This window comes from Ambystoma mexicanum, chromosome 1q (genome assembly GCF_040938575.1).
Source record: "Ambystoma mexicanum isolate Mex_15411 chromosome 1q, UKY_AmexF1_1, whole genome shotgun sequence".
NCBI lineage: Eukaryota > Metazoa > Chordata > Amphibia > Caudata > Ambystomatidae > Ambystoma > Ambystoma mexicanum.
In genome coordinates, this window is record NC_090922.1 from 433,754,943 (window position 1) to 433,781,860 (window position 26,918).

The following is a 26,918-nucleotide window of genomic DNA, read 5'->3' on the forward strand; positions in this document are numbered from 1 at the left end:
TCCCATACATCATAACCAGGGCCTTTTTTACCAAACTAAACACGATAACACGTTCATTCCTATGGGGGGGAGGGAGAAATAGGATCGAAATGAGGACCTTGCAGAAGGACTACGAAGAAGGGGGCATTAGATTACAGGACTACAAGAGGTACTATTTAGCAGGGCAGCTGCAATTTGTAGCAAAATGGCTGGGGGAAGACGAAACAATAGACGCACGCATCTTCCAGCCAGCACTGAAACAATATTATTTAAGGGAAATACTATGGCTTGCCAGACCCCTGCTTGGAACCCTGCCGAACATGCTCAACATTGCAGTGGATTTATGGAAAAGAGCGTGGAAACTCCAAGGGACAAAAAGATCTGCAGTCTGTACAAATCCCTCTAGCAGGTCTCCTGGGGGGGGGACACAAACACATTAGCAACATATCGAGTACATTGGGAGGCTAAAGGTGTAGCACAAATTGGAGACCTGAGAAGAGATGGAAGGTGGGCGGAATTCCACAAAATGGTAGACGAACATGAAATACATATGGGTCAATTCATCCTATAAACCGGCATGATAAGAAACATTACGAAAAGATGGCCAGATTGGGAAGACCAGGAGGAAGAGACAACATTAGATGAATGGTATGACATTGCAGAGGGAACGCACACAGCATCCAGTCTATATGAACAGTTATTGAAAGTTAAAAACCCACAGGAGCAACACACGAGGCAGCGTTGGGAGGAGGAGTTAGGGAGACCCCTCAGCGACCAAGAATGGACCAAGGCCCTACGATACCCAACAAAAGTATCCAGAAATGCAAGATTTAGACAGGCGCAGCTATATGTAACGCATAGAGCATATCTCACACCTAAAAAGATGAATAAAGTCCAGATTGGAAGCCAGAACGGGTGCCCCCACTGTTCATCGGAAGAAGAGGACATGGTACACATGTTCTGGTCCTGCCCAGTGATACAGGATTTCTGGGACGGGATCAGACCTAAGATAGCAAGAAGCGGACGCCAAATCCAGGCAGAGCACCCGGAAAAGTATCTACTGGGCCTCTTTTCGAGAGGGAGTAAACACGAATTGCATCTAGCGAAGATGAAAGATTTAATATGTATATTGGCCAAGAGAAGGATATCAATGACATCGAAGTCAAGGGAGGGCCTGCGCATAGAAGCATGGTGGTCAGACCTTCAGAAGTGGACACAGGCAGAGACTGTGGTGTGGATGAGAGCAGTGATAAGAGAGGAAGGAGAAACTGCGCACAAGTTAACTGCATGGAACACGCTAACACAAGACCTGTTTGGCCACAAAGAGGAGGGAAACTGCGAAGATCCCACGGATCTATAGACGAAATAGAAAGACTGAGCATGAAACCCAAGAATAGAACAATATGCGTACTAGACCTGGTGTTCAACCCAACGGGAGCTCCGGACTGAACTAACAAGGTCGTCGGTGAAAATTATGAAATGACAGCGGAAGGGCAAAATCCGTACAAAGTGCCAATAAGCCATTTATGTTATGGTTGTTTGTATGTTATGTGTTTTGTTGTTGTTAAAAGAAAACAATAAAGACATTTTAAAAAATGTTTTAAAAAAAAAAAGGATATTACATCAGTGCTTTGTGCGTTGTTTCTTATTTGGTCCAAATCTGCCTAGCAGTTGTCGCGCTACGGCTGTTAAAAAACAGCACTTTTTCTCTACGGGAAAATTAATGGGCTGAAAACTGTTGTTTTGTTTTCTTTATAACTTTTTCATTTCATAACGCATTGTTCCCAAGGTTTGCAGTTTGGTGGCAGAAGGGCTGGCAAATGTTTTGTTTTTGAAAACGTCATCCAAATCCATCCAGCAAATCAAAAGTTATTAGCAATACAATTTTGTGGGGAAATTGCTGATTTTTAATTTCCGAAAAGACTATAAGGTTCTCTGCTGCAAAGCACCATGGGAAATATAGCTATTCTTTTGGGAGCATGGGGCACCCCCTTCCCTGTTGCATAATTTTAAAAATCCTGCATGGATTTACTGCAAACTAGTCTCGGAAATCGAGTCAACGCTTCGTGTCCAAGTTGTTTCTCATTTGGTCCAATTCCGTCCAGCAGTTTTTGCACTTTGGATGGACACAATTCTGACTTTTTCTGTAGGGGAAAATGAATGGGACTAGGCCGAAAATAGTTTTTCTTTGCTTTCTTAATAGCCTTTTCATTTTTAAACAAATCTTTCCCAAAATATCCATTCTGGTGGGGCCTGTGACAAACATTTTGTTTGGAAAATATCAGCCAAATCTGTCCTGCAAGTCAAAGGTTCTTAGCAGTAGTATTGTATTACATTTTCTATGGGTCAAGTCACTCACCTTAACTATAGGGCAGTGGCTGCGGCCCTATATGATATATACTTTGACACCAAGTCGCCTAAGGGTCATAATGCGGATGAGGAGTTACATACAATATTGTGGCTTCTGGTCGTGCACTGTCTCAGCCAGGTAGAGTGGTGTTTTGGTAGTGACTGCTTTGTGGGTGATGAAAGAGATCTAGAACATGATGAATGCTTAAAGGTATAGCCAGTGCAGCACCTTAAGAAGGGGAAAGATGTGCTGCAGCATTCTGAAAGGCTTTCAGTGGAGCCAAGGTGGCATCTGGGAACCCCGAGAGTAGAATGTTGGCGCTGTCCAGATGCAAGATGCCCAGAGCTTGAATAACTGTTCTGAGACTTTGGGCAATGATGAAAAGCATGACTTTCAGAGGTGTTCGAGCTGGTACAAGGCTGTTTGGGTCGTCTCAGTGATGTGAGTTTTAAATGAGAGGTCACAGTCGATGGTAAAGGTGAGAGATTTTGCACTGGGCAAGGGTTGAGCTTCAGGTAGACCCTAGACGTCCTGCCTCGGACTGGGAACAGATAATGCTTGGATTGAAGGGTATCATTGATACAACTGATCTTTATGAAAAGCTACGTATTATCTGCATATTGGTGTATCTTGATGCCACTATTGTTGATGAGTTCCCCAAGAGGTTCTAGATAGAAGTAGAAGATGACAGGATGGAGCCTTGTAGAACTCTGTAGGTTTCCGGGTGGCTGTGGGATCTATTCTGGCCAAGCTGATAGAATCACTGCAAAACTGTTCCATCAAAGCCCATGTGTGCTAAGGAAGGTTTGTTTCATGGCAAACAAAGGCTGTAGATAGGTTGAGTAGGATGAATATGCAGATGTCCATGATGTGGAGAGCATGTCGATAATTTGGATAGTTGTGGTCTCTTTGCTGCATTTTGTTTGGAATCTGGATTAGTAATCCTGTTGAAGATTGAACTGAGTGATCCTTTTGTGAAAATGGATGGTGACAGTCTTCTCGATCACTTTCATCCAATGGCTGTACTTCTGTAAATACAAACACCTAATTTACAATGAGGAGTTGAATGGAGGGCGAGCGGCTGCCCGTGGTCACAAAAAACAAACAGCCAGCCCTTCAATTAATATCTTGTTAGGCATGTACCCAAAAGCTAAATATGCATTAGCCAATTGGCTCAACAAGAGTGGAGGGCTGGGATCAGCCTCCTACACATGTTAGATCAGTGAGCACCATTTGAAGGGGCAGGTCTTCAACAGCCCATCAATGTTATAACAATGTTCACACTTCTATTCCTGTTCTAGGACAAACCATAAAAGAAATTATGGAACCCATCATGCTTTATCTAAGAGTGTCCTTCGAGAGCAGATCAATGATGCCAGGAACCTGAAAAGACCATTTTCAGCATTACGCTTTTGATTGACTCTGGCCGGAATTAGGGAAGACCAGGTTAAGGGGTAAAAAGCTCCAGGAACTTTGAAGGTACACCTATAAATTCAATGAGTTTCACAAATCATAAGCACATTCGGTTTTCTGGAAGGTGGAAATGATGCCACATTGTGGAAAACTCCAAATAACTTAAGCAAATCAGGCTTGAAGAACACAGTAAACAAGTTCTTCCCCCTATCCCTTAGCTATAACCAAATGGTGATTAGGAAAGTTACCCACAGTCGTTTGCCGTTCAAGTACCCCAGAACCTTTATCTTGGCTCTTGTGGGTGGAATCTTGGCTTTTGTAGAAATTGTCAGGATGCTGCTCTTTTCTTGATGTGTAAGTGGTACCACCAACCCTGGTGCTCTAGGGCTCCTGGAAATGGGCCAGGTGTCAGACTTCTTCAGATCTTAAACATAGGCTTATCATCGCCAGTGATGCTGGTCGAAGTCCAGCCCAAAGTCTCTTCCTGCACTTGGCGTTCAACTAATCGTCTCACTATTTGCACTTTTGATTTGGGCACCGCCATCCCCTGAGCCTTCTGAGCTACCGCTTCCTTCTTATTGCTAGGCTACTCCTGGATCTCTTTTCTCTTTGTTGCCATGCTCTGATCCTCTCCATCTCCCCTCCTTGCTTCACTCTTCTCCACTCCCCAACTCGCATTGTTGCAACCACTGGTTCTCCTCCTCTCTTCCCCTTGAGATTTTTATTCACACCCCCTTGATGTTCTTTATACTCTTCTCCAGCTCCAAACCAGCTCTGGAAACAAGAGGCCAAGAACAATCAATTACCAAAGCTGCAATCTTTGGAGGGGAAGTATTAGCACTGGGTCATTTGAGAGAACTTTGCACCACTACTCAGAGAAGGTATACATGAAAAACGCAACCTTAAATCAGACCCAAGGCATGGATTAGTGGATTTGAACAACATCATCATGAAGGCAGCTGGAGGGACAGATAGAAGGACTAGGTACTGCTAGGGTCATAGATATAGCCAATTATCAGAATGGGATACTTGCTCAAGGAGCAGAAATGGCTGAAGGAAAGTAACAAAGATTCTATAAGCAGGTCTGAGGGAAATAATATTCCTGTTAGCAGCTTACTAGATTCAGCCCTTAATGGCCAACTTGAGCAGCATCTTCCTAAACCTACTCTCTACCCCAAAAATGTTCAACAGGACCACATAGTGTCTGCAGTACCATAGAAAATGGCTTTGCTGATTGTGGGAACAGGAGCACAAGCAAAACAGGGCACTCCAGAGACTGGCAGCAGAAGGGTTAAATACAGACTGATGGGTCAAGGGAGTGGGCGGGACCCAGGAGGCTGTTGTGGAGTGGGTGCTTTACTCAAGGAAAAATAACAAAGAAGAATGACAGTTGGGCGTGTGGTTGTCTCGTCCCTCAGGAGCTGACAGGAGCCAAAAAGGAGACTTTGACGTGGGCGTACTGATGACGCTGAGTGATATTGATGAGGGCCGTGAAAGCCAAAGCACCCGGAAGAAAGGATAAGAAGACAGTAATTGGCAGCTGTGTGTGCATCCGACAGCTCCGATTGTTGGGAAAGACCTAGTCTCCCCTGACAGATGAAACATAATGCGCTGAGTTGAAGGCCAGTAATTAATATCCGGTCTCCTGTGACATATAAAATACAGCACACTGGGGCCAGAAGCAGTCTGTCAACGTCAAAGTCTCCCGTGACATATAAAATACAACGCACTGGGGCCAGAAGCAGTCTGTCAATGCCCCAGTCTGCCGTGACAGATGAAACACAGGGCACTGTGCTGGAAGCCAGTAATTAATGCCCCTATCTCCCGTGACATTCCAAATACAACGCGTTGGGCTAGAAGTAGTCTGACAAACCCAGTCTGCCGTGTTATTAAGAACCAATACAAAGTGCTGGGCTAAAGAAAACCCCCCACGCCTTGACGCCAATGACTTTCCTCTGGTTTATAGGTCTACAAGAGGCAGTAATCCTCTGTGCCAGAATACAGTGATACTTCTTTTCTCCCCCCTCCCCAGGAAGGAACTACAAGTCATTGAAAGTCTTTATTGGCCTGGTCCTCTTCAGCCATTCTATCCTATAGAAAACTCCTGTTGCCAGGAAAACCCTAGCAAGAGTGAACACCTAAGTTAAGTGGTTGGAGCCTGTCTCAAAAAAAGTTACTGGTTGACAATAAATAAGAGTTTGTCCACATTGGCTGACTCTCCCAAGTGGTGGCAAGAGGTGGGATCTAAAAGAACACCATTGAAACCCTGTTGAAGACAAAGTGTGGGACAATAACAGTTACAATAAGCATTACAGACACAGAGTCAACAAGCCCAGGTGGACAGACAAACCTTTCAGCAAGCCAATCAGCTACAGCAAGCACAACTGGTAGAGGCGGCTAACTTAAGAAGACACACCCAAGTGCCAGCCAAAGTTCTGCAAAATTATACACCAGGAGAAGACCCGGCACACTTCTTTGTTAACTTTGAAAGGGTGGCACCCAATGCACAATGACCGGCAGACAGATGGAGCCCCTTCATAGCCCCTCTCATGACAGGAGAATGCAGAGCGCATACCATGCAGCGAATCCAACAGGAGACACACCCTATGTAGATGTAAAAAGGGTGGTTCTAGAACGACTGTGTCATGATGATGAGTCTTACAAGGTGAAATTCTGAGAAAAAAGACTGAGGCCAGAAGAGACGCCCAGGCAATTATTTTATCGAGTAAAAGAACTTGCTGAGAAGTGGCTACAAATCGCCACAACCTCAAAATAGGAGATGGCTGAGAGAATCGTTTTGGAGCAGTCTTTAGAGGCAGTACCCCCACTGATTCAATGCTGGGTCCGAGAGCACCATAGACCGAGCCTAACGGAGGTGGGACAAGGGGGATTAATGACATTTGGTCAGTCAGGCAGAACGATAGGAGATCCAAGGTCATCCCGACCACTGATATGAGGTACCGGTGGAAGCCCATTGAACTCTATGAATAGAAGAATGGAGACAGACGGCACAAGAGTAAGAACGGAATGTTAAGGGGGATGTTGAACAGACCAAGCGGTATGATATACAGGGGACCACAGTGTTTTGACTGCAGAGAATGGAGGGCATGTGGCCTGAATGTGCCGAAAAGGAGTAAGGTAGAACCAATGGATATCAGAGTGTTTGACGTACCCCGAGAAGGGGAATACCCAACACATGAAGAACCCCAGTGACCTTCCTATACAAATACCTGTGAGGTGTAGGTGGATGGGCAGCACACTTGAGCCATGATAGACTCGGGAGTCTACAAACAGCCGTCAGTGCCGAACTGGTAGGTGATGTAAATAAATCTAATCCAGACATTCTGATCAGGTGTGTGCATGGGGATGTCAAGAAATATCCCTCGAAAGATATACACATTAAAGTAGTGGGGAACAAATAGACTTGAGAGCTGCTGTGTTGCCTGTGCTACCTGAACCCCTCCTCATTGGCTCCGACATTCCAAACATGTCTCGCATCATCCAAAACATTGAACAAAGGTGGCTGGAGAGTGCACCAGTCTGCAAAAGCGAGATTCCTTCTTTGCCTGCCAAGGTACATGGAAGCCGGTCAGAGAAAAGAAACCTTCAAGGGAAATGGCATGAACAGGCTATAATACAAATGGCTGTGGATTGGAAAATAGATACGCAGGGTGATAGTTTCCGAATGGCACAGGAGCTAGACCCTACAGTAAAGCACGCCAGGGAAGCAACGAAAATGGACCAGCAGGGAGATGGGCCCTACTTTGAGAAGATTCATGGATTATATGACCGGGCTATGACCAACCCGGAAGGGGGGATCGTCAAACAATTGCTGATTCCCACAAAGTGTCGAGCGACTGTATTGGAGGTAGCTCACCTACAAGTGGGAGAAGGGCACTTAGGAGCCAAGAAAACTATACAGAAAATTCTGGGAAGATTCTTCTGGCCACGGGTTCACAGACAGTTGATGCATTTTTACCAACAATGTGCCTAGTGTCAGAAGAAAAACAGAGCCAGTGTACCAAGAGCACCATTACATCCAACGCCATTAATATTGGAACAATTTCATAGCATCGGAATGGACATTGTAGGCGTTTTAGACCCCACCAGCCGAGGACACAACTATTTGTTGGTAATTGTGGACTACTCTATCCGTTACCCAGAAGCCTTCCCATTGAGGAGCACCAATGCACAACAAAGCTGTGATGTCTTAATTCCATTCATCGCCAGAGTAGGCATACCCCGAGAAATTGTGATGGACAGGGGTACCAACTTTATGTCTATGGTCCTCAAACAGTCTGCGAAACCCTACACCTTAATCAGTTGATAACCGCGTATATCATCCCCTGTCTGATGGGCTGGTGGAACGATATAACAAAAAAAATAATCAGATGCTGCAGAAGACTCTGAAACCAGAGGAAAGGAATTGGGACCAACTAGTTCCATGAATACTTATGAACCTATGGAACACACCACACTCCTCTACCAGGGTTGCCCCTTTCGAGCTGCTGTTCGGAAGACCGGTCAAGTCTCTCTTGGACCTATTGAAGGAAGGCTGGGAAGAGCAACCTCAACAAGAGATCAGCCTCAATGAGTATGCGGATCAGCTGAAGGAAAGGATAGAAAAACTACAGACAATCACACAAACCCATCTCCAACAGGCTCAACAAGGACAAGAGAAACAATACAACAGGGACACACGAATGCGAACCATCCAAGCCGGCGATTAGGTCTTGGTGCTTTTACCCACCTCCGAGAACAAGATGCTAGCCACCTGGAGAGGACCCTGTACTGTAGAGGAAGCCCTTGGACCGGTCAGCTACAGAATTCGACAAGAAGACAGGAAAGTTCCCTTACAAATGTATCATGTTAACTTGCTAAAGAAATGGGCTGAACCAGTTGTCTCAGTGGCAATGATAAGCCACGAGGGAAGTGATCTAGAGGAGGTACACCAGGATGAAACCCACCTCGGAAGGGATGCCCTCAACATCAATCCAGAACCTGAAGCCCTTAGAAAGAAAATAACTAAATCAAATTATCTGCTGCAGTATGTCACACTCTGCCCCTTGTCTCAACTGTTTGTCCTTTGTTGTCTTCTTTCTTGGAGGTCTTTCTTTGTTCCTGGACGTTCAGGACTTATACAGGTATGGACGGGTATCCTCTGCCTCCAGTTTGTAGACCGGACACCAGCCTCGGAGAGAAGGTAAGCGTTCAGTATTCCAGTAAGGTAAGTTGAGTAACGGTCAATGTCCTGGATGGATCTAGGAACCAGGGAGGAGTCACGATACTTGCAGAGTGCAGAAGGCAGTGAGCAAGCACGGAAGGACAGGACCGAAGGCCCGGGGAGGGAGAGGAACGAGCAGCCCCTCAGACGGGAGCACAAGGAGCAACACAATAGCACACCAGGAAGGAATTTGGAGCCGATAACTATCGGAGGAGTAGCCGGAAGAAGAAAAGAAGTTAGGAACGCACTTGCCGAGTACTCGGAAGGGTAGAGTTTAGACGAGCAGAACCACAGGGGCGTGCCTGTTTTCAAGGAAGCAACAAGTCTTGCATAAACACTAGACAACTGCGTTTCTCTGGTGTCGGCCATGTTGGTAGGATAGCAGTTACGACCTTGCGGTGCATAATGGACCATGAAGTCCAAAAGGGGCGGAAACGGCGAATCATGACACAGTATTTTCCTGGTTACCAGCTCATACCAACAGAGTCTACCACAGTATTGAGACGACACCAGGGAACATTTTCAGGTTACGACCTTACCGGATACCAGAAGCCAGAATACAAGCTGTCAATCGGGAATTCCAGTCAATGCTTCAAATGGGGGTGATCGAAATGTCCTACAGTCAGTGGTGCTCCCCCATTGTGTTAAGGCCAAAACCGGATGGCAGTATCCGGTTTTGCATGGACTTCCGCAAACTCAATGAGATATCAATGCTCGACGCTTATCCAATGCCCAGAATTGAAGACCTTTTAGATAAATTGGGAGGAGCCAGGTTCATCACCACCATAGACCTGTCCAAGGGCTACTGGCAGATTCCCTTACGGCTGGAAGATAAAGAAAAGAGGCATTTTGCTGCCCTTTCGGGGCTATATCAGTTTACGGTGCTCCCATTTGGCCTACATGGAGCCCCAGCAACCTTTCAGTGATTGATGAATACCTTGTTAAAGTCTCACAACCAGTATGCCGGGGCCTACTTAGATGACATTACTGTATACAGTTCAAAATGAAAGAACATGTGAAACACTTGAGAGCTATCCTAGGCACCTTGCTTTAAGCTAGTCTACATGTCAACCCCCAGAAGACCCATATGGCATGTTTTCACACCTAATGCTTGGGTTACCTCGTTGGTCAAGGCACCATTCGACCTCAAAAAGAAAAGATGCAGGTGATTCAAAAACGTATGTTCCCAGGCAACACCAGACAGGTACGAGCCTTTCTAGTCTTTGTTGGTTACTATCGGCGCTTCATTCCTCATTTGTCGACCATTGCTGCACCTCTTACAGACTTGTTAAAGTCAAACAAGACCAAGACCCAGGCCTGGCAAACAGAAGAGACAGAGGCTGCCTTCCTGGCCTTATAAAAATACACTCACGGATCAGGCAATAGTGTAATGTCCCAACTACACAGCGCCCTTTTTCCTTCATACAGACACCTCCGGAACAGGGATAGGAGCAGTCCTGTTTCAGAACTCAATAGAGGCAGAAATACCTGTTATCTTCATCAGTCGAAAACTCCTACCTCACGAACTGAGTTATGCTACCATTGTAAAAGAATGTCTGGCCGTTAAGGGGGCAGTCGAATCCCTGCGATATTACCTGTTGGGTCGGCAGTTCACCTTGGTGACCGATCATGCACCCTGGGTCTGGTTGGCACAAAATAAGGATCCGAACCCCAGGATTCCATGATGGTTTCTATCACTACAACCATATTAATTTAAGACAATTCACCCACCAGTTAAGCTGATGGCAGAAGCCGACTACCTGTCCAGCTCCCATGTCCTTCCTGAACTAAAGGGCCTAGGAGGGGGGTATGTGGGAACAGGAGCACAAGCAACACAGGGAGCTCCATAGACTGGCCAGCAGAAGGGTTACATACCGACTGATGGGTCCAGGGAGGAGGCGGGACCCAGGAGGCTGTTGTGGAGTGGGTGCTTTACTCGAGGAAAAATAACAAATAAGAATGACAGTTGGACGTGTGGTTGTCTCGTCCCTTAGGAGCTGACAGGAGCCGAAAAGGAGACTTTGATGTGGGCGTAATAAGGAAGACGAGTGATACTGACGAGGGCTGTGAAAGCCAAAGTGTCTGGAAGAAAGGAGAAGAAGGCAGTAAGTGGCAGCTGTGTGTGCGTACGACAGCAGCGAGTGTTGGGAAAGCCCCGGTCTCCTGTGACAGATGAAACATCATACGCTGACCTGGAGGCCAGTAATTAATGCCTGGTCTCCCGCGACATATAAAATACAGCACACTAGGGCAAGACGCAGTCTATCAATGCCCCGGTCTCCTGTGACATATAAAATACAGCACACTGGGGCCTGAAGCAGTCTGTGAATGCTCAGGTTTACCGTGACACATAAACTACAGCGCACTGGGGCCAGAAGCAGTCTGTTAACGCCCCGGTCTGCCATGCAGATGAAGCACAGCGCACTGTGCTGGAAGCCAGGAATTAATGCCCCGGTCTCCCGTGACATTCCAAATACAGCGCATTAGGCCAGAAGCAGTCTGACAACGCCCGGTCTCCCGTTTTATTAAGAAACAATACAAAGCGCTGGGCTAAAGAAAAAGAACCACGCCTAGACGCCTATGACTTTCCTCTGGTTTATAGACCTACAAGAGGTCATAATCCTCCATGCCAGAATACAGTGATACTTCTTTTCTTCCTTACCCCCTCCCACAGGAAGGAACTACAAGTCATTGAAAGTCTTTATTGGCCTGGCCCTCTTCAGCCATTCTATCCTACAGAAAACCCCTGTTGCCAGGAAAACCCTAGCAAGAGTGAACACCTAAGTTAAGTGGTTGGAACTTGTCTCAAAACCTGTTAAAGATGTTAAGGTGATTATAAAGAAAATAAAAGAACCACATAATAAAAGTTACTGGTTTACAATAGATAAGAGTCTGTCCTCATTGGCTGACCAAGATTCTCACACTGACATATTAACAAGAATGCATTTTTGTCCAGATATTATTGTCAAAGTATGTGAGAAAGAAATTGAATATAGAGGAAGCAAACTAAGACTAAGCATTGAGATCTATCAAAAGCAACTCTCACACATCAAAGGGATAATGAAAACATGACAGATTGCCTTCAATAGGCAAACAAATTAACTATAGAGAGGGAGATCCATTTAAAATAATCTTTAACTTGAAAGGTACGTTGGACACACCAACCTCAAGAGAGGAAGCTGCAAACATCTTGGATCTGGAAAATGATAATTAAGCTGGCAAACAATAAAAGGAAGATGGACAACAGCAATGTATGGGGAGTTGAATGTGGAAATAAACTTGCCCAGAAGGAGGAAAAAGAAAGCAGTGAGGAAAATGGTGGAGTGTGACTAGAGGCCTAACTGATCAAGATGAATCTTCTTGACCAAGAAACCTTAGAACCACTTTACTGACCGTGTAATAACCCTGTAAAACGTGAATATATCCATATGTCCTCTTCACTGTGCCCTGGTGGGTCTTGGGGTGGAAGATGTTTCTGCAGGCTCACAGCAATCGAATTTCACAGGCATTGGAAGGGAACAGAAAAGGGAATAAGGGACCGGAGCAAGCAACACAATACTAATTTTCTACAGTAATGGGTAAATAATGTGGGAAAATGTGAGGTTAAACGTGGAATGGAAAGGTGGGGATTTGGTCTTGTTAATATCTTATTGGCAGACGAAGAACCCTTTTGAACTAGAATGATCAATGGAGACAAAGTCCCCTGGCAAATAGCAACTTTTAAAATGTTACAACATGTAACGACAATCCTACAAACGCTGTCAACAGCACCCGCACAGGATGCATACTGCTATATACTGAGAATTTACCATCTACGAGTCGGCCAATACAAGAGAATCACAGTTGATAGCGAAATTACCAATATAAAATTGACTAAGATGACGAAGTTGTAAAAATCAATTATTTTGATTAAAATGAACAATAAAAATAAAAAATAAAATAAAACAATATCTAGTAACATACATTCCTGGCATCAGATAGGTGCTACAAGGGCACCAAGCATTTAATCAGGAGTTGCAGTGAAAGGGCAGTGCAAATGATTGGACCCACAACAGAGATGTGTCTGGCGACCCTCAATATTCAGGGATTCAAAACACCACAAAAGCGAAAGTCAGTCTTGAAAAGACACATTGATATAAGCATGGATGTCAGTTTCCTCCAGAGGACACATATCTCATTAATCATGCCACTTAACCTCATATATCCCCCTCTGGCGCTCTCCCCTACCCTGATCCCACTACCCACACTAATTGGTTCCAGAGAAGTATACTATCCAATTTATTAACAGAGAGGAGAGGAGAGGAGAGGAGAGGAGAGGAGAGGAGAGGAGAGGAGGGGGGATTGCCATAATTTACAAGTCATGTTTGACCATTTCACATATGGAGACACTAGACTGGAATGACAATATCCAGTTTGGAGAATTCTCAATTTTGATATCCCCTACCCAAACAATTAAAGTACTTTCTGGGCTATAGGCCACCTGGACCCTTATTGGACTTTCTGGATAAATTGGATGCTCACCTTACATTGTTGGGGAGTAAATACAAGGATATACTATGTATGGGAGACTGGAGTATATGGCTAGAAAGAGATAATGCTCACCTTTACTACACAGCGCTGATGGAACTTCTGGAAAATCATGACCTGGAGCTTATCACTGGGGAACCGACCCACAAGAAAGGACAATGTCTAGACCTCCTAGCTGCAAGAGGGGGAACTGCCCAATTTGCTGAGACTGTCCCGTTGTTGTGGTCAGACCACTGTCTACAACGGACAGTACTTAGGGTAACAGGACACCAGAGGGGGAAAGGACGGGAGAGCACACCGGTGTGGAGCCGGAAGGCGGCTGATCTACAAAAAATCCCCGGGGAGGAAGTTGAAAAGAGACTGGCAGGTATTGATACCAATTTGACCTGTGAGGAATTTTTCAGTAAAGGGGTTGACCTGATAAAGGACATCTGTGATAAATATGCACCACTTAAACTTAAGTCAGTTAAAAACTCTAAAACCTGGTTCAATCCAGCATTGAGCCTAATGCGTAAAGAAGTACGCCAGGCTAATCAAATCTGGAGGGCCTCTAAATTGGAGGCAGATGCAGAGACGGCGAGGATTCGCCTAAGGCAATATAAAAATGCCATTTTAACGGCAAAATAAGACTTTATCCATGAAGAAATTAAGTCAGCAGATAATCAGTCGAAGGCTTTATTTGACGTAGTATCTAGGTTTTGGAATCCTAAATGTATGTCAATACCGACAGCTAATTCCCAGGAACAGGCCAATAAGTTTAAACATTTTTTCGAACAAAAAAATCGTCGATATTCAGAAGAACATTAATGACGTACTGGAGGCAGAAGAATGGGGTGATGTAGGAGAAGAGAAATTAGAAACAGCCAAACTAGAAACTGGGGAGATATTTAGCTTCCAACCTAGCAAACAGGAAACCATTCAGGCTCTAATACTCCAACTAAAACTGACTAAAGATCTAGCATTCCCTATGCCAGCTTGTACTGCTATCAGTCTGGCTTCTAATCGTACCCCATTTATAACAACTTTTGTGAATAAATCACTTACAGAAGGCTATGTTCCTTGTGCTCTTAAGAGCGCACTGGTAAAACCCTTACTGAAAAAAACAAATTTAGACCCCAAGGTTCTTAAAAACTACCGCCCGGTAGCCAATTTATGTTGGCCCACTAAAATCCTGGAGAAAATAGTCTGTAATCAATTCCAACAGTTCGTGGACAGTAGAGACATACTGGATGAACACCAATCAGGATTCCGCCCTAATCATGGGACAGAGTCGGCTTTGTTAGCAGTCCAGGATGACCTATTGGAAGCAGCAGATAGGGGAAGCAACTCAATATTGTTGATGCTCGACCTATCTGCAGCATTTGATACAATCAACCACAAGACTGTCCTTCAACGGATTAAAAACATCGGAAGAGCAGACAAAGTGGTGGTGGACTGGTTTGACTCCTTTTTACAGGATAGAACACAGTGGGTAACTCTGGGAGCATTTCTCTCAGAACTAATACAACTGAGGTGCGGAGTGCCTCAGGGGTCAGCACTCTCTCCCCTGATCTTTAATTTGTATATTCGACCACCATTTGATATCTTGAGGAGACACGGCTTACGATTTCACTCATATGCAGATGACACACAGATTTATGTGGAGACAGACAATCTGTCGGAGGCATTTGAGATGATAGACCGTTGCATGCAAGATGTATAAAAGTGGATGGCCTGCAATCAATTACAACTTAATGCAGGCAAAACAGAAATAATTCTGTTTAGATCAGAAAAGAAAAATAGAGAGGAAGATACAAACTACACCCCGCAAATCCTGGGAGTAAGCATTCTATTCTCAAGGAAAGTGAAAAATCTTGGGTGCAACTGGCAAGAAAATCTGGCCAGTGAAGCCCAGACAGGGGCAAAAGTAAAATCAGTATACTATTCCCTGCGATTGCTCAGAAATGTGCTCCCTTTCTTAACATCTCAAGATCTTCCAGTAGTGGTGGGAGCTTTGGTTAATTCCCACCTTGACTACTGTAACAGTCTTCTGACAGGGATCCTGAGGAAACAAATGCTAAGATTGCAGAGGGCCCAGAATGCGGCCGTTAGGGTAATAGCTCACCTGGGCAAAAGAGATCATGTGTCCACAGCCAGGAAATCGTTGTACTGCCTGATGGTGGAAGATCGTATTACATTTAAAGTGGCATGTCTGGTGTACAAGTGCTATCACAAACTTGCACCCTGATATTTTAACACCAGAATTCGACACTATTACCCAATCAGAGCCCTCCGCTCAGAAGATAAACTTTTGGTATGTGTTCCGAGGGAAAAATGCATCTCAAAAGGTGACAGAAGGTTTTCTGTATTTGGCCCTAAGCTTTGGAACCAGCTGCCTCTTGGCATCTGTTCATGCACCACCCTGGAAAGATTTAGAAAGGAACTTAAAACCGTCCTATTTAAATGATCCTACTCCCTCAGGGTCGTCCTTACTTCAGACTTGCCACAGTGATATGTTTCAACCCTTTAGTTGACATCTGCGCCCGAATGCAGTCATCTGCCTGGTGCGTGTAAGAAATGACTCAAACTCAAACTCAAACCCACCCTGGCAACCTCTTCCACCCCTGTGTCATGCCTGCGCCATGGGCGCATCCATTTACGCTCAATTTTGACTATATGTTTATCATTTATTTACAACAGACTCTTGGATCTATCTATATTGACTTTGGAAACTTTATTTCCCATTTGCGAGACTTTGCTGCTTAATTATTATTTCCAACAAACTACGCATACCATAATGCACCTGGCTACAAGCATTGATTCCTGGCTGTTCCTATTGGTTATCAATGGAACTACACCCCCCAGAAGCCCTATTGACTTGCCCTGCTTCCACCAGCCCAGGAACAGAAAGGGAGGTGGCCGATTGCCTGCAGGTGTGCTTCGCCAGGTGCAACCAATTAGCCTGCCCCTGTGCTGGGCTAAGCAGTATAAAGGCTGCTGCCTGCAGTGGCTCAGCCTCTTGCATCTGAGAGTTCTTCCTCCACCTTTTGCTTCTTTCTACGGATCTTGTATGCTGCTTACCTTCACTCCTGCTTGGACCCTGCCTTGTTGCTTGCTCCACCCTGCTGCCTCCAGCCATAGCCTTCCAGGCTCCCTGCCTCACAGCCCTGCTCCTCTGGGCTCTCCACACTGCAGCTGATCACGCTCTGCTGCCTTCCAGTCTTCGCCCTTGCCCTGCCGGGCTCTCCACACTGCAGCGGATCACGCTCTGCTGCCTTCCAGCCTTCGCCCTTGCCCTGTCGGGCTCTCCACATTACAGCGGATCACGCTCTGCTGTCTTCCAGTCTCCGCCCTTGCCCTGCCGGGCTCTCCACATTACAGCGGATCACGCTCTGCTGCCTTCCAGTCTCCGCCCTTGCCCTGCCGGGCTCTCCACATTGCAGCGGATCACGCTCTGCTGCCTTCCAGCCTTCGCCCTTGCCCTGCCGGGCTCTCCACATTGCAGCCGATCACGCTCTGCTGCCTTCCAGCCTCCGCCCTTGCCCTGCGTACCCTCTACATTGCAGCTTATCACGCTCTGCTGCTTTCCTGCCTCAGCCCTTGTCCTCTGGGCTCCCTGCCCTGCAGCCTGCCTCACTCCGGCTGCCTTCAGCCCTTGTCCTCTGGGGCTCCCTGCTCTGCAGCCTACCTCTCTCTGGCAACCTACAGCCCTTGTCCTCTGGGCCTTCCTACTTTGCAGCTTATCCCGCTTCGCTGCCTACTACCTACCTTTTCCACTGAGTTCTCGGCCTAGCAGCTCTCTACAGTCCTCTGCTACCTTCTACGTTCATCGGCCCTGTCCCTCAGGGTTCACTCCTTACTGCCCGGCCCTTACGGGATCCTTGCCGTGCAGTCTGCTTTACTCTGCTGCCCTAAGCCCTTTTCCTCTGGGCGTTCTACCTTACAGTCCTACCCCTGTGGGCTTACTCATTGCTTTCCTGCTCCTCTGAGCTCTCAACCTTGTTCCTTACTGTCCTCTGCTATCCTATCCTGTTACACGACTTTCCTTTCATTTCCTTCTGCTAGTTTGCTATCACCTCATTTACTGGATTTGTCTGTAGTATCTTCTCTTGTACTGTTTGTAGACCCTTTTGTACAGAGCTTGTCTGTTGGTTCCCATCAGTCAACCTCTGCCCCTTCCCTTGTCCTGTTTCTACATTACAGACACCCAGAGCTGCTGTTCCAAGTCATGAGCAATCAGCGTGGGCCTCTGTTATAGCAAACTGTGCAGAAGGCTAGAGTATTTCCAAGGTTCGTGGAATACTCTTTTCCTATATCTGCATACACCCCAAGAGGGTATTCATTCTGTATCTTTTCCCTTGCTACTCTTGCTTACTCTTCATTCTCTTTCCTTTCCGCTGTGTGTGTTCTTATCTGTCCACTTTATTTGGCACAACCACCCAAACCCTTTCTGGGTGTCCTGTGCCACTCTTTATAGAGTGCCATTCCTGACACCCTGCCTCCTATCTGTTATCCAAAGGTCCATTCTTTGTGTACAGCACTCCTTTGCTTCCCCGAAAGATATGTGCTTTATATATCCTATTAAAACAAACACATTAAATGGAGGTAAGAGGCCCAGCAAAAAGCCAGATAACTTGTGCTACAGTATTTTTCATCTTACGAAGTAAAAATTAATGGTGATCATACACATAAAATCTAGTTTGAATTTCAGATGTGATTATATTTGTAGAGATTCAAACTGGGAGCTGTAGGCCAAGTGGAGACTCATGACATCATCTTGGTTAGTATCTTTGTACCAAACAGAAACCAGAAGATTTTTACAATGGCATTTTCTCCTATACAGGCAGTCCATAATAGAGCTTTTACTCCTTGGGAGTTTCCGACTCAGTACTAGATCTTAGACCGGATAGATCCATTGGCCAGGGGGACATAAAACCAGACCCTCACTGATATATGGAGGTATTTAAACCCCAAGGAAGCAGATTTCATTTTACTCACACATGCACAAGAGTAGAGATTAGATTTCACCAAGACTAAGCCTTCTAATAAGAGCATGCACTCCTGATATCATGAAAAACGTCCTGTTTGACCACTTGCCGGTCAAGTTGAAAACGTAAATGGGAGAAAAGTGCTAATTTCCTTGTTGAAACTATTAAAAGGGCTATCAAGCCAACACACAAATGAGGCAAACATTTGGAATGTCGAAATGACCCCAAAGATGTACTTGCAATGATGGAGTACCATAGCTCAGGTCCGCTGACTGTTCTTGAGTTAAGCAAGACTTTTATTTTCTCTGCCCCATGATATGATATGGCATTAATAACGCGCCTATACACAAGTGTTTCAAGGCGCGATGAGGCAAGGGAGGGGGAACAAAGGGAAGACAGAACAACGATCCTACTAGGCCAGGTGACATTCAGATCGCGCAAGTACAAGTGGAGGGGGAAAAGGGAAAAGTGCGAGTGGGAAGGGAGAGGGAAAAGTGCAGTACATAGAATAAATAAGATAAATAAAAGCGGCCACTGGTGGCAAGTGCAAGGTAAGTGCAGAGATAAGAGCTGGTAGGGGGACTGTAGGGATGCAGAAAACAGTCCCCGGTGCAGGGGTTGTCAGGGAGGCAATGCAGGTGGGCAACTGGCGGGGCCTGGGCCAGAGAATCAGAAAGGGTGGCCAGGTAACCAGTGCAGTTACTGCCAGGAATTCAGCAGGGGAGAGGGGGAGAGAAGGCAGAGGCAAAGAGGAAGGTTTTGAGGTGCTTCAGGAACCAGAGATGGTTCTCCTCAAGTTTCAGGGAGGCAGGAAGGCTGTTCCAGAGGGAGGCCCCTGCCAAAGAGAGAGATCTACCACCAACTCGTTGCTTGGAGAAGTGACTGACCCTGACGGAGTTGGATGCGGATGAGCAAAGAGCTCGAGAAGGAAGATATTTAGGAAGAGAGAGTTGAAGGTATCACGGCCCCAGGCCCCAGAAGGCCTTGTGGACAATGCAGAGGGTTTTGTTAGGTTTTCCTTCAGCTACTCCCACTGTCCTTGAGTTGAATTGAGTTGAAAAAGCATTGTTCCCAGACTATGTGCTGGAATCTGCATGTATGATGCTCCTATGCCAAATATCAAGCCTAGCCACGGTTTTGGTCTTTCTAATGGCTTCTTCTATAGATTTTGAAATGGGTCTGTTGCTGAGACCAGACCAAACAGCATCCTTCTAAATTGCTCATCCACAATGGGCCCCATTACGGTATGTAAAGCGGTGGTTATTCCAACAGAATGACTGCAAAACTCATGAGGCTAAATGAAAGCAGTACAACCCATGGAAGAAGGATGTAGCATGAGGTGGCAGCAGGCAGAGAATCAAACAATAGTGCAAATTGGTCTCAGCATTTAAACGCCCCACTCAACTGCATATGTGTTACTCAACCTGCAATGGTCAACACATGAACTCATTCATCTTGAGAGCATACTTGCTACTGCTAACGATGCTATCTGTTCTGTAGCTTCTACTGGTCCTAGGATACCGCCTACCCGAAATGCATGTATTTTAATGTTAATAGGTACACTCCTCCTCTTGCTTAAAACTGTCAACTGGAACTGATGATGGAAACCCCTCAAGTAACCACAAACCTCCACTGAAAACAACTCCGAAGGAGTCACCTTCCAAACTCTCCTCCTCTCCTCCACTGCTTGAACTTACCCAGGACAGTTCAGACTCAAAATATGCGTAACCTCTGTGCTTTGGCCACAACAACAAAGATTTAGCATTTTATAAAACTCATACACATTTGCTTCTCTCAGCCTGCCTGAACATTTTACAATGTCTTGAACAATCGGCAATTGGGGAATCATCTTATTGAAACCCTCTTAATAGCAGACCGAGATAACCGTACATCCTTTCCGACACTCATCCACACCTCTAACAACATGGAGTGATCTGAGATAACCGTACATCCTTTCCGACACTCATCAACACCTCTAACAACATGGAGTGATCCGAGATAACCGTACATCCTTTCCGACACTCATCCACACCTCTAACAACATGGAGTGATCTGAGATAACCGTACATCCTTTCCGACACTCATCAACACCTCTAACAACATGGAGTGATCTGAGATAACCGTACATCCTTTCCGACACTCATCAACACCTCTAACAACATGGAGTGATCCGAGATAACCGTACATCCTTTCCGACACTCATCAACACCTCTAACAACATGGAGTGATCCGAGATAACCGTACATCCTTTCCGACACTCATCCACACCTCTAACAACATGGAGTGATCCGAGATAACCGTACATCCTTTCCGACACTCATCAACACCTCTAACAACATGGAGTGATCTGAGATAACCGTACATCCTTTCCGACACTCATCAACACCTCTAGCAACATGGAGTGATCTGTTTTTGGCTCAGGTAACAACAGTTCAACAGGCTCGTCATTCACCTCTGTAATAACCTAAGGGCGAATACAACATTTGCAGCCATGACCGCCATATCGTCTGTGACAGAGTGGCTTTATAAGAATGAGCGAAATGGCCACCAGATGGGTCTTGCTTTTGTTTTCTTCCCATTAATCGGTTGGAGGAGCATCTCCTCAGAGGTTCATTAAGCGGCCTGCTTAGTAAGTGGGGAATGGTGAAGCAAGGGGAAGCCGCTTTTGGTTCCTAACCCACCCTTGTGTATCTCGTTTGGGCTTCTATTTCAGGTGTCTGCAACCTCTGACCCTCCAGATGTTTTGGACTACATCTCCTATGATCACTCACCATTTACTATGCTGGCTAGGACCAATGGAAGTTGTAGTCCAACATATCTGGAGAGCCAAATATTGCAGATCCCTGTTCTATTTAAAGAAGCAACTCATTTTTTTTCACTTCAGAATATCTCTCGCCTTGCTGTGTTTACTCTGCTTTTTAAAACTGTAGTCAACTATTAACTGTATACAATAATAAGAAAAGATTGCAGCCCAACCAATGCAGAGCAGTTTCAACCTAAAGTAATGCACGTAATCGTGCTACCAATGCATTGCAGCACTTTGTGGATATTAAAGATGCTGGCCAAAATCGTCCATCTCAAGCACACACGGTAGGCATTTGCTGTATTGTACCTGCTGGACAAGCTGCTTGAAAGGAAGGCTCTAACACTTTCGAAGACATCTCACTTGCATTCTTCTCCAGATCCACTGTGAGGCGCTGCATCTTGATGTAAAAATATAAACTACAGTGTACAATTATACAAAGACAGGGCATTTGTTAGAACTAGCCAGGTTCATGAACATCAGTGTTTCCTTAGTCTTAACATAGTGAATATGAAAGTAGCATTGAAATTGTGTGCCTAGTCAAATTTACTTTTAGCACGTGATTATTTAACAACAGAATCTTGCAAGACTAACTGAAACTTCTTTCCTCTAGTTTTTTACTAATATTATTTAAAGGGACACTGTTTTACAAGAATGAAATATGTTCGTTCTTAATGTTAACATTTTATCTTTTGTATATTTCCCAAGAAAACACTCTTCCCATCTATCTTATTTTGTAAGCATTTTTCATACTACGCATGTCCTCTGTGTTGTGAGCTCCTTACAGGTGGCGCATTTCGCAGATCCATTACAAGAGAAAAGGGAACAAGTAAAGGGCCGTGACCCACCCCCCCAATTACTCTTATTTCTCTTATCGCACCGCCTGGAGGCATCTCAGTGAACTGCATTGTTGAGCCTTCTCTCACATGTCTCCAGGAATGTCACATTTCTTGTATTGCTGTTTGTTAAAACTAGGCCTTTTTCCTCTCCTTTTAGGAAACTGAATCTGGGTGTTTTTGCACTGCTTTCCGCCCGCCCTTCCCCTTGTCTTCCGTCCTTACTGCTCCTGCGTTCCCCTGTGGGTGTTGCCTGCTTGTTGCCTCCTGTGTGCCTCCTTCCATGTTAACCCTTCCCCTCTGTTGCCTCCTGTGGTGCTCGGCTCTGGGCTGTGCTTCTTTTCCTCCCTCACTTTCTCTTCTTGCCTACCCTCACCCTCTATGGTGCTCTCAATCTCTCCCATCTTCTCAAACTGCCACTCTATCTCCTATTCTATCCCTCTCACTAAGTCTGGAAGGAAAAAGTTCAAAAGGGATAACCTGGTCTCCAACCCAGGCCTCCCTATAGCTGAAACGCACACCAGCACTTCCTCCAGGCATACTCTCACCGACATCCTCTTTGTCGTTCCCTCTACAGACCTATGGACTGTTCATATGGTCTCTATTTTCTCTCCTTCAAAACTTTGTCCTCGTCTCCCATAAATGGCACCCGGTGGGAGGTCCTTGTGGCCCCCTTCCTCCAAGACCATCAGCAATGTCTATCTTAATGGTACCGTCATGGTCCAGGGCTCTTCGCCCAATCTCCTTCTTGATAAGCATCTTCCACTTCTCATCAATTTCCTCCCTTTTCCTGCCACTCCTTCTAACACCTCTCTCGCCCCTATGCCACCTCTGTTTACTGCCTCTGCCCACTCTCAGGCCCTTCTACTGCCTCCACTGGTTGTACCTCACTCCTGTTCCCCTCCCCGCGGAAGTCTTTCAAAGGTGGCAACTTGCTCCACGTAGCTACTCTCAACTCTCGTTCTGCTGTCAAACATTCTTCTGACATCTGCCACCTCCTCGAAAACCTTCACCTGGATGTCCTCGGTCTCACTGAGACATGGTTCATGACCAGCTCTGTCACTAGCTATGACACTTTCCTCCCTGAGGGCTACAAGATCCTCTTCAAGCCGAGAACCAACCGGCCCAGGGGTGGAGTGGCCCTGATCTTTACGGAATGGGTCCTTGCTTCTGTCATTTCTACACAGGCCTACTCCTCCTTTGAATGCCTAGTCCGTAGGCTCTCAATGCTTCTAATCCCTCCTCTGAGCTTTTCTGCAACCTATGCGACTCTCTCTCCCTTTCCATCCTACCCTCTGGTCCGACACACACTGTTGGACACACTTGGATGTTCTCATCTCCTCAGACATCCCTCTCTCTAATCCTCTCAAAACTCCTCTCTCTTGAAATGTCCACTTTCTGTTCTCCTCTCACCTGAAACTTCCTGCCCCCCAAGCAAAGCCTACCCCAGCACTGCCACCTTCCTTCCCGGTCATTCGGCCCATGAAGCGAGTGTCAGTGGACGCCTTTGCCTCTACTTTCACTGCTCCTCCTACTCCTGCTACTGACTTGCTGACACAGCCCTCTCTAACCTGCATCTTTCTATCTCCAACACTCTAGACATCCTTGCCCCTGTCATGAGAATCCATCTGAAGCCTACCTCCAAGTGCAACTCCGACCTTGCCGCCCTGCAACGCAAATGCAGGGTGGCTGAGAGGAAGTGGACGATTTCGGGCACATGCTCTGACAAACTGGCCTGCCGCCTGCTCCAAAGGCAATGCAGACTCTCTGCTCTCTCCAAGAAAAGGGTCCACATCGAAGCCCATGTCTACGCGGCCTATAACAACACTCCAAACTCTTTAAAATCTGCAAGAAGCTGGCCAATCCCATTGCAGTCTCCACCTCTCCTGTTCCCTCCCAGGTCCTCTGTACGGCTGTGGCCTCTCATTTCACCACTAAAACTCAGGACATCCTGCCCTCCTTTTCCTCTTCCTCTCGCTCTACCTCTCTCAGGCCCCCTTTGGACCCCTCTCCCTCTCCTCTTGCTTTTTCCTCTTTTGCTCTGACAACACCGGATGATGTCGCTAGACAAGTCCTATCTTTAAAAGTGTCGTCCAAACAGGTGCTCCCCTGCTCCTCCAGAACCATGAAGGACCACATTGCCACCCTCCCACAAGCCTTGGCCAATTTCTGCATTCACTCTTTCACCACTGAATCTTTCCCCTCCATCCCCAAACACTCCCTCCTAAAAAAAGCCTTCTGCCGATCCTACATGCTCTGCAAACTATCGCCCGATTTCTATCACTTCTTTCCTGGGCAACCTCCTGGAAAAGCTGGCCATTCCCCAGCTTACCATCCACATTGAATCTGTCGGCTGCCTCCGTGACCATCAGTCTGGCTTCAGAGCAGCCAGAGGCACAGAAACTGCTCTCCCGAACACCCATAAGATCTTCTCTCTAACCTTGACTTCAGTTCTCCCTCTGTCCTCATCCTTCTTGACCTTTGCTCTGCTTTCGACATGGTCAATCACGCCACCCTGATTAGCAGTCTCTGTGTGAACCTGGGCATCACGGATCAGACACTGGTGTGGCTGACCTTCTTTCTCCTGGACCGTCCCTCCCAGATCCAACATGGGTTCTTTCTCTTAAACACTTTTCTTCTCCACGTGTGGTGTCCCCCAGGGCTCTTTCCTCTCTCCCTGGCTCTTCAATGTCTATCTGGCCCCTTTAGCCCACCTGATCTCCACCTTCTCTTCTAACTTTCAGTGTTATGCGGATGATACTCAGCTCTCTTTCAGGCTTCCCTCAGCCTCCTCCCCTCCCTCGGTCATTCCTCACTGTCTATCCGCGATTCAGGATTGGGGGCGCCTCTAACAATCTTTGCCTTAATGCCAGTAAGACGGGGATCCTTCTCATTGGGACCCCTGCTCACGCTTTCCCTCTCTCACTCTGGCCGTCCTCCTTGGGCCCTCTACCCTCACCTACCTATGAGGCAAAAAACCTTGCTGTCATCTTCAACTCCACCCTCTCTTTCTCTCCTCCCATCACAGATCTTGCCAAAAAGGCCCACTTCCAGTTGCACCTCCTCAGAGGTATTCTACCTTTCCTCACTTTCTCCCAGAAGCTCACTGTCCCCAGAGCCCAGGTTCTCTCCAGGCTGGACTACTGCAACAGCCTCTTTTTAAATCTGCCTACCCCTACTCTTCGCCCCCCGTAACCAGAACAGGACTGCAAGACTTATCCTTCACATCAAGCCCAAGGACTGTATCTCTCCAGTCCTGAAATCTCTCCACTGGCTCCCGGTGGCTGCAAGGATCAAGTCCAAGAGCCTCTGCATTGTCCACAAGTCTCTCTGGGGGTGGGGTCTGCACTACAACCAACTCTCTCTCCTGCAATACCTTTCTTCTAGAGTCCTTCGCTCAGCTACCACCAACTCTCTGAGGGTCACACACTTTTCTAGGCAGAGGGTGGGGGGTAGATCTCTCTCCTCTGCAGGTGCCTTCCTCTGGAATGGCCTCCCTGCCCCTCTCAGACTTGAGTCGGTCCACCTGAAGTTCTGGAAACAGCTCAAGACCCTCCTTTTCTACTATGCCTTCTCTCTCTCGTTCCCTTGCTAACTTACCTGTCCGCTGCACTGACTGGTTGCCTCAAGAGTCTCACTGGGTGCCAGGATCCTCCACGACCAGTCTTCTTTGCACTGCCTTCTGGCCTACCGGGCACTAACTGTAACTGTAACCTCTACAGCCCCCCTGCCTCCTGCACTTCCTAGAGACGTGCTGCCCTGGCTGCACTTACTCAGAGCCACGCTGCCCTGATTGCACTTCCCCTTTTTCCTCTCCCTTGCACTCGCCACTCTCCTTCCCCTTGCACTTCTATTGTTGCACTTGCACGACCCGAATGACACAAGGCCTAGTAAGATTATTTGTCTTGTCCTCCCTTGTCTTCCCGCCCCGTCTTGTCACGCCTAGAAATACTTGTGTAAAGGTATGTTTTAAATGCCTTATCATATCATATCATATTTCCTCTGATTCTCCTCCTCAAAGTGCAGATGCCTAGAAATATTGTCCCACCAGAAGTAACAGTTGTAGTCGCACTAGTTCTCTTACGACTAATAGTAGTAGTACTGACAGCAGCAGACAACAGTACAACAGTTGTAATTCCACTACTACTATCAATTGCAGTGTACTACTACTGACAGTAATACAGTTGGAGTAAGGTTAGTTTCACTGCCAGTAGTAGTAGTACTGTTATCAGTTATAGTAGTACTGCTATCAGTAGTGGTAGTAGTACAACCAGTACCTACACCTCTCACAAAACCGACGCTAGGCGACCAGACAAACTACTGGCCCATTACAAACCTCCAGTTCATTGGAACAATCTTGGAAAATGTAGTTGTTTTACACAGAATCGAACAACTACATCTCCTAAATGAATATCAGTCAGGGTTCCGCCCAAACTGTTCTATGAAGACAACCACCATTTCGGTGTTGGAGAATGCCCTCTAAATCATGGATGAGGGTGACTCCTGCCTTCTTGTCCTCCTTGACCTCTCGGCTGTATTTGACACAGTCGACCACTGCATCCTCCTCCAGGGTTGGACTGGAGCATAAAATCGTCTCCGGCACCAATAAGTGGCCCACAGTTGCAAATGGCAATTAATTTCTTTTGTAACAGACTGTTTGAATACTAGCCACGTTTCTTTGGGATAACATGTGATGCAAATTGTGCATTTTAAAGAAGATGGATTCAGCAACACTGGTCAAAACTACTAGTCGCACGGTGAAGCAACTCATCAAACTGGCCCACATTGGCTCAAAAAGTGTCTCCCTTTGACCAAAAGA

General features: G+C 46.3%; 1 protein-coding gene across 1 annotated transcript in view; it reads right to left on the reverse strand.

Moving 5' to 3' along the window:
- Positions 1 to 26,918, reverse strand: part of LOC138528325 (heat shock factor protein 4-like) — a 731,255-nt gene that overhangs the window by 18,520 nt on the left and 685,817 nt on the right. The window contains exon 11 of the mRNA XM_069639844.1: positions 21,573 to 21,663. Within this exon, the coding sequence (XP_069495945.1) occupies positions 21,573 to 21,663 (91 nt within the window). The remainder of the gene's footprint in view (positions 1 to 21,572; positions 21,664 to 26,918) is intronic.